The sequence below is a fragment of the Bufo gargarizans genome, chromosome 4, assembly GCF_014858855.1.
Source record: "Bufo gargarizans isolate SCDJY-AF-19 chromosome 4, ASM1485885v1, whole genome shotgun sequence".
Classification (NCBI taxonomy): domain Eukaryota; kingdom Metazoa; phylum Chordata; class Amphibia; order Anura; family Bufonidae; genus Bufo; species Bufo gargarizans.
In genome coordinates, this window is record NC_058083.1 from 498107041 (window position 1) to 498121865 (window position 14825).

The window sequence follows — 14825 nt, forward strand, 5'->3', positions numbered from 1 at the left end:
ATGCCAGTTGCCTGGTCTAAATACATTGAGCCAATATGGTGTTCAGAATTTTCTGATGCGTCTGTTTTAATTCCTCAGGCTCCGGTGATAACCGCGGTGCTCTTGGTGCCCTTATGGCTTGTTTGAGAGCTGCCCGTGCTCATGGACACCTCCGATTTACTGAAAACTATGCATGGAGTGGAAGAGTCTCCCCAAGCTTGATACAACAAGGTCTTGTGCACAGGCATGATCAGGTGAGGAAGGTGACGGGTAAAAAGGGATGCGTATATCTTATAGGGGTCGTATCATCAGATACATTGGTGCATATTGTTAGGATATGCCACCAAAGACCGGCAGGCAGGGTCCAACTGTTGTGACCACCACCGATCGCAACGTGCATGACCAGATATCCACCAATCAGACCTCCCTGCTTTATGCCACCAGTGTCTATGATGAGAAAACCACATTAAGACCTCATGCACATGACCGTATCCGTTTTGTGGTCCTCAAATCTGGAAAACATGGATTCCGGCATCCTGTACTTTTCTATTCTGGACATCCTGCACTATTGTAGAAATGCCTATTCTTGTTCTTAATCTGCATAAGACTAGGACATGTTCTATCAAATTTTTTTTAATGGAGTAACGGAAAGGACTTACAGATGCGGTTATCACATGGTGCGCTGTCCACATCTTTTGCAGCCCCATAGAAATTAACGGGTCTCCATCCGATCCTCAAAAAATGCGGGTTGGACACTGACATAAAATATGGTCGTGTGCATGAGACCTACCCCTGTGTTACTCTTGAAGCTACTTACCTCTTACATACTTCTCATCATTTCGCAGTTTATGGTATTTCTAGCTTGTTTTTATCTTTATTATTTTGTTTTTTTCCACCTATTTTAGGCTAGTTTCACACCTGTGGTGTGAATTCCGGCAGGGTGTATGTTCCCTCAGAGAACAGCCTGCTAGAATTCTTCTGATACAGCGCTGCCAGATGCAGACGGAATGCCCACTGGCCCCATCAACTATAATGGGGTCAGGCGGAGATCCGTCCGCATTCTGGCAGACAATGCGTAGGATCGGCTGGACACAAACCGTTGCATGCTGCGATTTGTGTCTGGACGATTCCCGGCATTGTCTACCATAACAGCCTGACTGGAGCTGTGAAACTGGCCTTATAGTAAGGGTCCATTCACACGTCCGCATCTGTTCCGCAATTGCGGCCAAAAAAAGGCATTTTCTATGAGAGTGCCGGTGTCCGTGTTTTGCGGATCCGCAAAACACATACGGACGTGTAAATGGACCCTTATGGGAGCCTGTCATTTCCTATTGGTGTCTTGCAAATGTCTGTGGTGACTGCAGTGCAAAAGCTGCAGCAGCCGCCTGTGGGTGCGAGGGTATAGGCACATGTGTAATCTCTTCAATTGCATTAGTGCTGTATTCACTATACTTCTGTATTTTTGGCCCCTTTCTTTACGCCCCCATTATCTTCAGGCAAATACCACACAGTTAATCGTCAAATGGAAAACACAAGAACACAAAGAATCCATTTCTCCCAGTCTTCACCAGTCCAGGGGTTATCCTGCACTGGCTTTTCTTACCATTTATTTATAGCTATGAAGTGTGTCATGGAAACTCCCGAAAGAGGTGCTGAGGGCATGGCAGCTGATAAGACAGTATAACGGTGCCGTCTGTTAGCGGGATATTGTCCAGATCACATGTTATCAGGCCGAGGTGGAGTCCTGTGCGGGAGATAAAAGCACGACTGGTCCTGAGCTGGGGATCATATTGACTGCAGTGTGTGTATATAGCTGTACACGGGACACATATAATGGCAACCTAATTAGATCCCGGTTAGCGGTGGGGGACGTATGCTGCATGCTCCCGACTTCTCATCCTGCCCTATGTGGTAGACAGGACAGCGGTACTCTCATCATGGAGCCACATTTTTCCATGGGCCAAATATGGAATCATTATTATTTTAAAGTTTTTCTGCCATTATGATAACTTAACTTATCCTCTGCCCACAGGATAGGGAAAAAGTGTTTGATTGTCAGTGAAAAGAATGAGCGGAGCGGCACGCACAGGCGTATGTGGACTGCTGGAGACGGCCAACTGCTCCTAGAGCTGAATGTGGTATCCATGTGCATTACTGCTTCTCCATTCAAGTAGTGGACGGCGGGCTCCCATTCTCAGGATAGCCAGGGGTCCCAGTTGTCAGACGCCCACTGATCAGACAGTTATTCCCTGTCCAAGTTGTTGGACAGCTTTTTTTAATGGAAGCTATAAACTGAAATGCATGCTTTAAATATAAATAGTGAAGGATCAAAAAACAAACTAGCGACGAGTTTTAAGTTACTTGCATAGTTTGGCGCCACCTGGTGTTCAGTGTATAGCAAGGTGCAAGTCCATCAGCTGCTTTGTTTGCTGCTGGTCACACATGCTCAGTTACTGTCTCTGCATCCTGTGTTCACTGCAGAGTAGCCTATACAAATATCCCTCCGCCCTGCTTGTCAGGAAGGGAGCGAATCTGCAGTAGCATGGCAGTATTGCTGAAAAGTCTCATTTTGCAGTGCAAGTAAGAATTATGTACTGTATATTGACGGCTGCCAAGAGGTGGAAGGAGACTGATTCTGTCCAGAGCTTTACCCCATCAACACTGATTTAAAAAAAAAATTCAGTCATGTATGCCCCCTTCTTTGCTTAGTAGTTGAGCGGGCGCTTGTATCTGTAATTAACAGCCTTCTCTGTATGAGCAGGCATAGAGCTGTGGGTCACTGAGAGGACCGCCGACATGACGGCAATCTGCTCAGCTCCTCCTGCTCTATAACATGCTGCCTGCAGAATAGTTTGTATTTTCAACATGACCGTTTTCCTTAACATCAGGGTTGGAGCAGTTTCTTTTTTTGCCTTTAGCTGCTGTGTGTTTCACCATGACGCAGCCGTGGAGTTAGACGCTGGGGGTCATTTGCTAAACAAAACTAGCGGAAAAAAAAATATTAATGCCCATGTGACAATATTTTGTTGCATACAGCATTTTTACACCATCCTCCACACTTGGGAGTGGCAGGGCCATGTCGGGGGCCTGGGCGCTCCATCATCCCCGCAATATTCACTTATGCCAGTAAAAGATGCTGAAAATATAATCCACTATGGGGTATATGTTCACTCCAGGGGCGCACACTGCTGTAGATACGCCTATTTTATGATTAGTAGTGTTGATCACGAATATTCGAATTGCGAATTTTAATTGCGAATATCGGCACTTCGAGAATTCGCGAATATTTCGAATATCGCTAAATATATTCGTAATTGCAAATATTTGATTTTTGGGAAAATACCAGTTCATGCGAATTTTTATGCAAAAATTTAAATGCGAATTTTATGTGAATTTTCGCAATCAAGAAAATAATGCCTGGGGATCATGAAATCGCGAATTCTCGAATATATGGTGAATATTCGCGAAATATCGCGAATTCGAATATTGCCCCTGCCGCTCATCACTAATGATTAGGTCATAATTTATGTGCATCCTCCCACAGCACAGAGGGGAAGCAAAAACCGTTGTAAAACGTCGGTCTTTGTAAATTACCCCCACTGACATCATCCAGCTATACCTCTCCCTGCACAATCACAAACCCCTCCTGCAGCTCAGAGGTTCTGCAGCAGCTGTATGGGTGCTGCTGTGGGAAGGGCTGTGCCTATTGGGTATGTTCAGAAATAGCAGATTTTTACTGTGCACTACTAGTGAATGGGGCTTTTTAAAAATGCAGTCCGCATACAGTGGAAAATTTTACTGTATTTCGGAGCATGTTGCGTGTTTTAAAATTGCGAATTTGTGTTCTGGAGCGGTCTGTCGTCCTGATGCAGAAAGTGAAATCTGTGTCAAAAACCGTGTGTAGGGGGGGGGCGTGGCTAACGGCCGACATGAGCGGTCGCACCTGATCTGAGCTCCGGCTCCCGTTTACCATCCTGAGCCATCCTGAGTGCTAGAGCAGCTTTGTAACTCACCTGAAACGGCAGACGACAGCTTGGATCCTTCCTACAGTCCGTGATGGGCCCCAGCAAAGCGCAAGCTGCGGCGGACCGGCTGAAAGATTTTGCGCGCCAGGAGACTCAACATGGCGCCGCAGCGAGTGGAACGCCGCGCTCTCAGCACACCCGAGGTCAGGCGGCATTGCAGGCGGCTGCGGACGAGCCAGAGGCGGTGGAACTTACCCCAAAAGAGGCGCATGATCAGCTGATGGCCGCGATATTGGTGTGCCAGATAGAATCTCCGAGCTGGAGGACCTTACACGCCTGCTGCCTTCCAAGATTCAAGCCTTGGAGGGTTCAGTTTCCTTATGGCAGCAAAAGTGCGACGACCTGGAGAACAAGGCCAGGAGGAACAACGTGCGCATACTGGGCCTGCCTGAGAGGACGGAGGGGCAGGATCCTGCGGCATTTCTGGAGGCCTGGTTTAAATCGACCTTTCCTGAGGCGGCATTCTCTATGGCGTATGCAGTTGAGAGGGCCCACAGGGTACCGGCGCGTCCGCCGCCTCCGGGAGCCCCGCCTAGACCGCTCCTGGCCCGCATGCTGAATTGGAAAGACCGTGATTTGATCCTTACCCACGCCAGGAAAAAGCAGACCGTCATGCACTGAGAATGCTAAGGTGTCTTTGTTCCCCGATTTTTCCGCTGACCTGCAGAAGAGGAGGGCGACCTTCGTTGCTGTGAAGAGGAGACTTCGGGACATGAACTTACCATATTCTATGGCGTACCCTCCCAGGTTGCGGGTGGTGGATGGCGACAGATCAATCTTTTTTACAGATCCCAAAGAGGCGGATGACTGGGTCGCAAGGACGAGGCGAAGATCACCGCCACCACCATGAAGCAAGGCAGCACATCAGCAACCCACCTTTGTTATACCCAAGGGACCTTAAGGGTATTCTGCACATACGGGTGGTGCTTAGCTGCCCGAACGGGACACCGGGCTGACATTATGATTTTGGCGTGAGTTATGCTGTTTCACTGTTTATATGCATATGATGATAGCTGTAAGCACGACCTATATCGTGCTAAGGGAGATGGTCAGATACCGGCATGTTCTGTTTTCCACCTCGTGACATGCTGGTCCCTGAATATGTAGCCACACAGGAGATATTACCTGTCTTTTGGCATTATACAATGTTTTTCAATGCTAGTTTAGGGCATGGTTGGTTCACATTTATGTTGTTTTATTGTGTATGGGCACTGTATGGTATGACATTGCTAGTAGGCGGCAGGATATATGTATGTGACATGATGGGGAGGAGTCTGCACAGGGGTCCCTGGAGGGTAGACGGCCTTGTTTGTAGCTGGATGACACAGGTGATATGGCTGCCTTCATGTTAATGTCGTGGAATGTGAGGGGCCTGGGAGCTCCGGGTAAGAGAATATCCGTGTTTGCGCATGTCCGTAGATATAACCCACATTTGCTTTGCTTACAAGAGACTCACCTCACGGCCGAAACGGCATCTAGATTACAGAAACCCTGGGTCCAATGGTCCAGTCACTCTTTTGGTACTTCCCATTCAAGAGGAGTGTCCCTACTTGTTAACCGTTCTATTAGGTGGGAGCCGCATACGGTTGAGTCTGATACAGAGGGCAGGTATATTTTTGTCCATGCGCATGTGAATAATATGCCGTTTGTGATTTTAAACATTTATTGCCCCCCACCTGCTAACATGTCACTTCTGCAGACCGTGGCTACTTTTGCCGCTCAATATCCACATGCTGGGTTGCTGTGTATGGGGGATTTGAACATGGTTATGGACCTGCGGATAGACCGATTCCATGCTCATCCGGCTTCCCCGCCGTCTGGTGCGCCGAGTTTTTTGGCGTCCTGGATTGCGGAGATGGGATGGTTGGACCTGTGGAGGGAGAAACATCCGGACTCCATAGAGTATTCCTGTTTCACTCCCTCCTCCGGTGCAATGTCTAGGATCGACTACGTGTTTGGTTCCCCTGAGGTGTGCCTGGGATTGTCAGATATTTCTCATGGTCCCAGGAGTGTCTCAGACCATGCACCATTATTAGTAAGGCTGAATGATTCACGGGAGAGAAGGTCTGGGACAAAGCTGAGAATTCATCCTTTCTGGCTCACCCTCCTGAAAGATCAGGACAGGATTCCTGATCAGTTGCGAGTGTTTCTAGAGGTGCAGGATATGGATACGAATCCATTATTATTATGGGACACCCTTAAAGCTTACCTCAGGGGATGTCTTAAATCTTCTATATCTTATATCAAGAGGGAGACCAGGGAGAAGGAGGACTCCTTTAATACATGTGTCAGGGAGGCTGAAGCTAGATTTGCAGCGGATCCCTCTGAGGGGAACAGGCAGGACTGGTTGCAGAAGGGCAGGATGTATCTGGTACACTTGCATGAAAAGAGTAACCGGAAGATGTTCTTTTATAAACAGCAGGCTTTCGAGGTGGGAGATAGGGCTGGGAGAGTATTGGCGCAGATTGTCCATAGGAATTCGGCAGCCCCGCCGGTTCTGCGTATACAGGCCCCGGATGGCGAGGTGAGGGACTCTGTACCAGACATCCTATCGAGTTTTGCCGACTTTTATTTGGATTTATACCGATCACGAGCGGAGCACTCGGAGGTAGAGCTGGAGGCTTATCTAGCTGAGATAGACCATCCGACTTTATCAGTGGAGGACAGTAATGTGTTAGAGGAGGCCTTAACTGTTGAGGAGATACAGGAAGCTATAGAAGACCTGGCAAATGGGAAGGCCCCTGCTCCTGATGGCCTGCCATTAGAGATATATGCTAAATATGCAAATATACTTGGGCCTCAACTTAAGGTGATATTCCAGGAGGCGTGGAGGTTGGGTAGGTTACCTGATTCTTTGTATGAAGCGACTATAGTAGTGCTTTTGAAGCCGGATAAGGATCCAGTGGAATGTGCCACTGGATAAGATTCTGACAAAGATCTTCGCCAATAGGTTGAACAAGATGATAGCCAGCATAATACATAGTGATCAGACTGGGTTTATACCTGGACGCTCGACCTCTAGTAACATCCGTAGGACTCAAGTCATAGCCCAAATTGGTACTCAGGATGACAGGCAGTGGGCCTTGGCCTCACTCGATACCGCGAAGGCATTCGATTCGCTTGAATGGTCCTATCTGATGAAGGTAATGGAGAAGTTTGGCTTCGGTCCTGGGTTTCTGCAGTGGATTCGGATATTGTATAAAAGTCCCAGAGCCAATGTCTTGGTGAATGGTACCACCTCAGCTTATTTTGATTTACAAAGGGGTACGAGGCAGGGTTGCCCTCTCTCCCCTCTCCTGTTTGCAATTGCCATTGAACATCTGGCTCTTCGCATTCGACGGGATCAAATATATGCAGGTGTCGAGCTAGGGGGGAGGGAGGACAGAGTGGGCCTGTACGCAGATGATCTCATATTGTTCATCAGTAGGTTGGAGGTGTCTTTGCCACGAGCGATCAGTATTATAGAGACGTTTGGGCGGTATTCAGGTTTACATATCAACTGGACCAAGTCGGCTCTCATGCCTTTATGGAACACCAACTGGCCCACTGATTATCATAATCTGAAGATTGTAGATCATTTTAAATATTTGGGGATTTTCATTACCAAGGAGCCGAGAGAGGCGTACGCCAGAAATATTGCCCCTTTGGAGTTTGCAGTCTGGAAAACGCTGCCTATATCTATTATGGGACAGATTAACTTGATAACGATGATCCTATTACCCAAGGGGTTATATTTGTTGGAACATGCCTGCACTCCAATATCTAGGAATTTTTTTGATCGGCTTCATTCCTTAATGGTGCAGTTTATCTGGGGCAAGGCCAGACATAAATTAGCCTTACACACGTTACAGCGGTCCAGGATGTTGGGTGGTGCGGCTCTCCTGGATTTTCATTTGTATTTCCTAGCGGGTCAATTGAGATTTTTAGCTGGTTGGGTTAATGGGCAGCCTCTTGTGAATTTGGAATATTACCTGCAGCAGTATTTGGGGTTGTCCAGTTTATGGCCAGTGTTAGAAGGGGCAGGGTCGCTATCGGGGAAACTATTGCAGATTCACAAGCTGGCACATCAAGTTTGGAAAGACTCCAAATTGAGGCGTTATCAGGATTGGGCAGATGATATACCCCTGTGGGATAATCCATTGCTTCCCCATTTGCAGTCCATAGAGGGTACTCAGGTCTGGGCATCTTCAGGGATACATGCGCTGCGTGACTTGTATCAGAATGGTGTTCTTTGTTCCTTTTCCCAAATTCAGGAGAAATTTGGCCTGGAGCGTACCCAATTTATTAGATACTTGCAGATTAGACACGCCCTGCAGGTGCAGTTTAGGGATCCGAGCAAGGCCATCTCTTCATATCCCTTAATCGGTGTAGTAAAATCACAAGGACCTAGGGGTTTGATTTCAGCCCTTTATACTTACCTGCTGGGGTTGCGAATGTCCTCACAACCCATTCTAGCCGAAGCCAGGTGGAAGGGTAATATTCCCCATCTTACTGCAGAGGAATGGGCGGATGCGTTGGAGGCTGTCACCTCTGTGTCACCCTCGGTTAACAACAGACTGATACAGTTATACATGTTGCACCGTAGTTATTTGACTCCTACCAGACTGCATAAGATGGGGAGGATGCCTCAGCCTAATTGCCTTAGATGCTTACAGACTAACGCGGACTTCTGGCACATGATGTGGGAATGCTCCCATATCAGATTATACTGGCAGGATATCCTTAGAGTTTTGTCGTCATTGGGTATGGGCCCGATTCCGCTATGTCCCAAGGTATGTCTGCTGGGTGTATTTGACAATGACGGGTGGTCGCATTACAATAAAATACTACTCAGTGAATCCCTGTTTATGGCCCGCAAAGTGATAGCCCTCAAGTGGATGGCAGAGGATCTTCCTACTGTGGGTATTTGGAAAAGGCTAGTGAATCAGGTCATCCCATACGAAAAAGTACTGTATGTAAATAGGAAGTGCCCTGACAAATTTCAGAAAGTTTGGGGTTTATGATGCGACTCTACTCTAACCATTTCGCCCAATTCTGTAAGGTCAGACAACTCCTGAGAGGGGTATTGCGCCTCTAAGTTTTCTCACATTTGCTTTGATTGTCCACACTGTGCTCGCGAAGGAAATGATGACATCTGTATGAAGGTGTACTCTTTATTTATTGTACTGTACTGTATGACACTCCGGTATGTTTTCATTATTCTTGCTGTAGCCTACTGTATGTGATTTTACGATATGCATATGTATGTGCCTTGTTACTCTTTTTTCAATAAAACGAGTTTTAAAAAAAAACAAAAAAACGTGTGTAACACATGACTATTCTGAAGCAGAGAATTTCTGCTTAATCGGAATGTACCCTTAAGCCCCTTTTCAGACGAGCGAGTTCCACGCATTGGACTCGCAGAATGAGTATGCGGCAGCTCTTGTTCTGACCTCCCAACACTAACTAGGTCGCATAGCATTAGATTGATTTATGATGCTATATAACCCTCAGAGTTCTGGAATATATTTGATAACACGGATATAATGCGGTCATCCAATATATTCCAGAACTGTCAGGGTTGCTTGCTCGTACTCATTCTGCAAGTCCGATGCCTGTAACTCGCTTGTCTGTGAGGGGCCTTAGGGTGGGTGTATTGGGACTAGTGGCAAGGAAAGGCTACTGTGCCAGCGGAGTTGTGAAGGAGCAGCTGGGAACACAGGTTTTACTACTAATAGGCGCAGGGTCATTATTGTGGGCCATTAGGGGGAGCTCTAACTGCTGGGGGGCCGAGTGGTTTCTAGACGCTCATGTTTCGCTTCTTGCTCCTGGCCTTACAGCGTAGGTCACTGCTGGTTCTTAGACCTGGCCAAAATTTGTCCGGGCCTGGTTCAAGTGTGTAGAAGTAAAAAAATAAATATAACTAAATCTTTTTTTTTTTTTTTCTCCCTAGATCCGTATTGATGCCCTGGGCCTCCTCTGTGAAAGTCACTGGAGTACTGAAGTGGTTTCCCCAGAAGAAATGAATTTAATTAAGTTCTTTCTCAAGTACAACCTGAACTGTCAGTCTCCATCCATCAGACAGCAGCTCTGCTACCTGCTCAAGAAGGTAAATGTTCATTAAAGGCGTTTTTCGGGAGTAAAATATTGATGCCCTCTGGATAGGTCATCAGTATCAGATCAATGGAACGCTTACTCCCGGCACCCCTGCAGATCAGCTGTTTGAAGAGGCCACTGCTCTTCATTGACGTCACGTTCATAGGCCACGTGGCCTGGCCTAGGCGCAGCTCCGTCCCATTCAAGTGAATGAGACTAAGCTGCAATACCAAGCACAGCCACTATCCAATGTACGGCGCTGTGCTTGGAATGCTGTAAGGGGGTTGCAGCGCTGCGACCATTTCAAACAGATGATTGGCAGGTGTGCCGGTAATCGGACTCCCACTGACCATTTTGGGACCTGTCCTGAGGATAGGTCAGCAATGTTGTACTCCCCGAAAACTACTTTAGGGGGGTTCTCCGTTTTCGTACATCCCCTACTTTGTTAGAAGGATCCTTTGACAATAAGCTGATCACAATGTGTCCCTGGATCCCCAGCGATCAGCTGTAATCTATGTGCAAACCTGGCAGTAAGTGTTCAGTGTGCCTGCAGCGCCACAACTGGGGAAATGGAGCATTTCACAGTTCTCATTCAAGTGACTGTACGGTCTATGTAATCCAGGACAGGTCAGGTCCTCCAGCACAAGGGACGCTCTTTGTGACCACTCTCCACCATGGCCAAGTGATGAATTTCCTGAACGGATGACACCCCTCTAGTAATTCAGAATTCCCTAATAGAGTCTACAACCCCCTAGGGTATTATATAAATGCCGCCATCTCTGGTCACTAATTATGTGCTAAGTCGTATTGTCTTTTCTTTGTAGCTTTTTTGTCGTGTGCAAGAAAGTTCCCAGGTTCTGTATAAGCATCAACAGAGCAAGATCCTAAATGGGTCAGGACACGCGGACAGTAAGGCAGACCCTTGTGCAGCCCTAGAGCATTATACAGTAAGTTTGTCCTAGTCTCACTACTCTTAAAAGGGGTTTTCCCATCTCCGACAATGGGGGCATATCGCTAGCAATGTCTGATAGGTGCGGGTCCCACCGCTGGGACCCACACCTACAATGAGAACGGAGCCGGGAAATGAACGGAGGGCGCACTGCGCATGCGCAGCCGCCCTCCATTCATTTCTATGGGGCCGCCGAAAATAGCCAAGGCTATTGCCGCCTGCCCCATAGAAATGAATGGGCGCATGGGCCGCGCATGCGCGGTGCCCTCTCATTCACTTCTATGGGAGCAGCGCTTGGTGGTGGACGGACCCCGGGAAATCTGGGGTCCTCCATCCACAGCGCTCCCCGTTTCATTCTCGTTGTAGGTGCGGGTCCCAGCGGTGGGACCTGCACCTATCAGATAATGGGGACATATCCTACCCCACTGAATGAATGGTGGCGTGGCCTCCCATTGAAAACAGTTGGGGGGGGGGGGGGGTTCGGTACAGATTCGGCCTGGTTTTTGGCACCAAATGCACGCTGAAACTCGCACCTAAAAAACTGTCTGAACATGCCCCATCAGTTCCTCTCCGTTTTCAAGATCTCTACTTGCTGTCATCCACTAGAAACCTTCATACACGGCTGCGTGTAAGGTTATAGCTATCAGAGTTGGGACCAGGACAGGTTTTTAACTGCTGCAAGTAAACAATGAAGGTTCCAATTCCATGATGGCAAGCAGAAAACTGCAAAAAAACTTTAAGGAATTGATTAAATATTAGGAAATGTTATAACTTCTCATTATACAATGAATAACATTTTATTTGCTGAAATAGCGCCCACAATTCTTTTCATTGTTTTCTCGCGGGCACCAAGAGCCGATGCCTCAGTCCACAGTATATCCCAGGGCAGCAGTATATCTGGTGGTGTGTATAGCGGTTTCTGAAGCTAGGTGGCGCTATACTTGAACTTATAAAACTAGTGATGTCTCACTTGCCTCTCTGAGCCACCACCGTAGAAGGTCACAGCACTTTACTGATCGGGAGCTGAGAGAGTGAGCGCCGGGCCTTCTAATCACACAGAGGCCTTAATAAGTCTGAGACCTCTGATACATTATGCAGAGGTTATTGAGAAGTCCCCAGATCTCCTCTACGGCATTGACTAGCACTTTCATGTAATTCATCATGTTGACTAGCAGTCTGTTGGTCACACACATATTGCCCGGCCTGGCACCTTCTAAGACCAAATTACAAGTCTAAACACTCTGCCTAAAAAAGCGGTCCCCTATAGGAGGCCCCACCTTCCCAGTGGCGAGGCTCCTGCTGTTTCCAGTACCTCACGGACCAGAAGTGTTGACGCCTCCTGTAACCGACGCAGAGGCTCATTGGTCATGTACTGTATCGCCACTGGTGCCAGTAATTGGGTGGAAGTCTGTAAAAATGTTACAAATGTATAAAAAAAAAAAATTAAAAAGAAAACTTGCCAATCATGTTTTTTTGTTTAACATGCTAAAAACTTTGTGTATGAAAGAGGCCAAAAATGTTGGCAAATTGGCCATTAAAGGCTAATTAATGAAACCCACTGGGAGGAAGGTTGTGCATCTTTCGTACCTTCTGCATCCTGAGCTTATGAGGTGGATATAGAAGACTCTTGTGGCCAGGCGCTTACATCTCCTATATCTTAGGTAGGGTGCTGAATCTCCTTAGGGTACTTTCACACTAACGTTTTTCTTTTCAGGCGCTGAGTTCCGTCCTAGGGGCTCAAATCTGGAAAAGAACTGATCAGGCATATCCTAATGCATTCTGAGTGGAGAGCAATCCGTTCAGGATGTCTTCAGTTCAGTCTTTTTGTCTGATCAGGCTTTTCAGAAAACCGTAGCATGTTGTATTTTTACCTCCGGCCAAAAATCCTGAACACTTTGACTGAGCGCCGGATCCGGTCTTTTTCCCATTGACTTGAATTAACGCCGGATCCGGCGCTGTGTGTTCAGTCAAACCGGATCCGGCTTTTGCATGTTAAACCCGAAAAATGTGAAAAAAAAAGTTAAAGTCCATAAATGGCGGATCCGTTTTTTCCAATGCATTTTTTCATTGTGGTCAAAATCCTGATCAGGATTCAAATGTGATCCGTTTTCACACGTTTTTCCGAATCCGGCGGGCAGTTGCGGTGTCGGAATTGAACGCCGGATTTAAACAACGCTAGTGTGAAAGTACCCTTAAAAGAGACCAGTCTTGTGTGCAGATTTCCTGGAAGTGCTCCATGGTATGGAGACTTATTGGCAATGCTCCATGGAGAACAAATATGCAAAGGGGTTACTTCCAAGGAAGAGAACCATCTCGATCCTGACTCATAGAGAGCCACTTCTGTTAGGTGGCACTTTCCAGATCATTCTCTTTCATAGGAGATACCTCTTGGCACATCCCCTATATGAAGGTGTACCTCTGGATGCTGCTTGGAGATTGCGCATTCTGCTTGTTGAGATCCAGCTAGTAGGGAGTATTACAGGCAATGCTCCCTGGGGAAATTATGCAAATAAGCTCTTCTCCAGAAAAAAGAGAACTGTCCTTCTGGTGCCACCTAGTCATGTTTCAAGGCTCTTGCATTGACAAAGGAAACCCACCTATAGAATGCACTAGAGAGAAGATCTCTTCTGAGGAGGTAGCTTATATTGGGTACCTATGGGTTCAGCAGTCCATCCCTCCCGAGGTTCTGTGCTGCAGGCCTTGATGAAGTAGAAAAGTCTTCACAGTGCGAACTTTGGTTGCCGCACACTTATTTAAGCTGGGACTGCATGATGACTGTGACAAATGTTGTGTGATGAAAGATCGCTGTGTAGCGCTGCAGCCTTGCAACATGATGCAAGTGAATGGGGTTAAGTTATGACGCTCTGCAACTGATTTGATTTTTGGGGTTGGGGTCACAGCATGACTGCATTTACATGCCTTATGTCCAGAGACTGCAGTGACCTTTATTGCAGCGGCCCAGCTGTAGGGCGCTTTCAGATGACCGGGTCGTGTTTTGTGGTCCGCACATTGCGCATCTGCAAAACACGGATGCCGTCCGTGTGCCTTTCCGCAATTTACGAAACGGACGTCTCATTATAGAAATACCTATTCTTGTCCATGATTGCGGACAACAATAGGACATGCTTAATGCAGATGTTCACGCCCGAGGAGTACTAACCACATTTACCATGCAAATCTAGAAGAAACCACAGAATAAAATGCTGTCCAATTCCGGAGGCACACTTACGCTTTCATTTTTATTGAGATGATGCATCTTTGCCAATCGTCTTTATCAGAAATCTCCAACCCTTTTGTGTCTGCAGCTCCTTTACAGATCTTGGTGTCTCCATGGACACAGACTACAAACAAACTGTGTGTAGTCGGATCCTGTAGTCCTATGTGGGTTCTGTGACCCCAGACTGCAAACCTGACCTTCTGCTGAACACAACCATTCCGACGGGCTGGCCAACCCCTGACTCTCTCCTGACAGCTAGGTGTTGGGAAAGAAGGATCGTCCTTGTTAGGTTTCAACATGCTTGATCCTTTTATTCTCAAGCGAGACAAGCCGCTGCCAGAGATGTGAGGCAGCAGCGGTCTCCCTTGCAGCCATTCAGAACACATGCAAGCTCAGCTGAGCCAGGCATGCTTGTCCACTGTCTGCTGAAGGAGCGTTCAGCTAAAGGCTATCTAAAGTATATGGCCAGCCTTAATGCCTTCTGTCTGCCCTCTCTTCTACTGTCTTTAGTTTAGCCAGAAGGAAAATAATAGCAGATGTTTGCAGTATCAGATGAAACTGTTTTTTGTATTTTTTTATT

General features: G+C 47.2%; 1 protein-coding gene across 1 annotated transcript in view; it reads left to right on the forward strand.

The window, feature by feature from the left end:
* Positions 1-14825, forward strand: part of THADA (THADA armadillo repeat containing) — a 579731-nt gene that overhangs the window by 40585 nt on the left and 524321 nt on the right. Inside the window, exons 12-14 of the mRNA XM_044289288.1 lie at positions 79-233; positions 9937-10092; positions 10904-11026. Of these exons, the coding sequence (XP_044145223.1) occupies positions 79-233; positions 9937-10092; positions 10904-11026 (434 nt within the window). The remainder of the gene's footprint in view (positions 1-78; positions 234-9936; positions 10093-10903; positions 11027-14825) is intronic.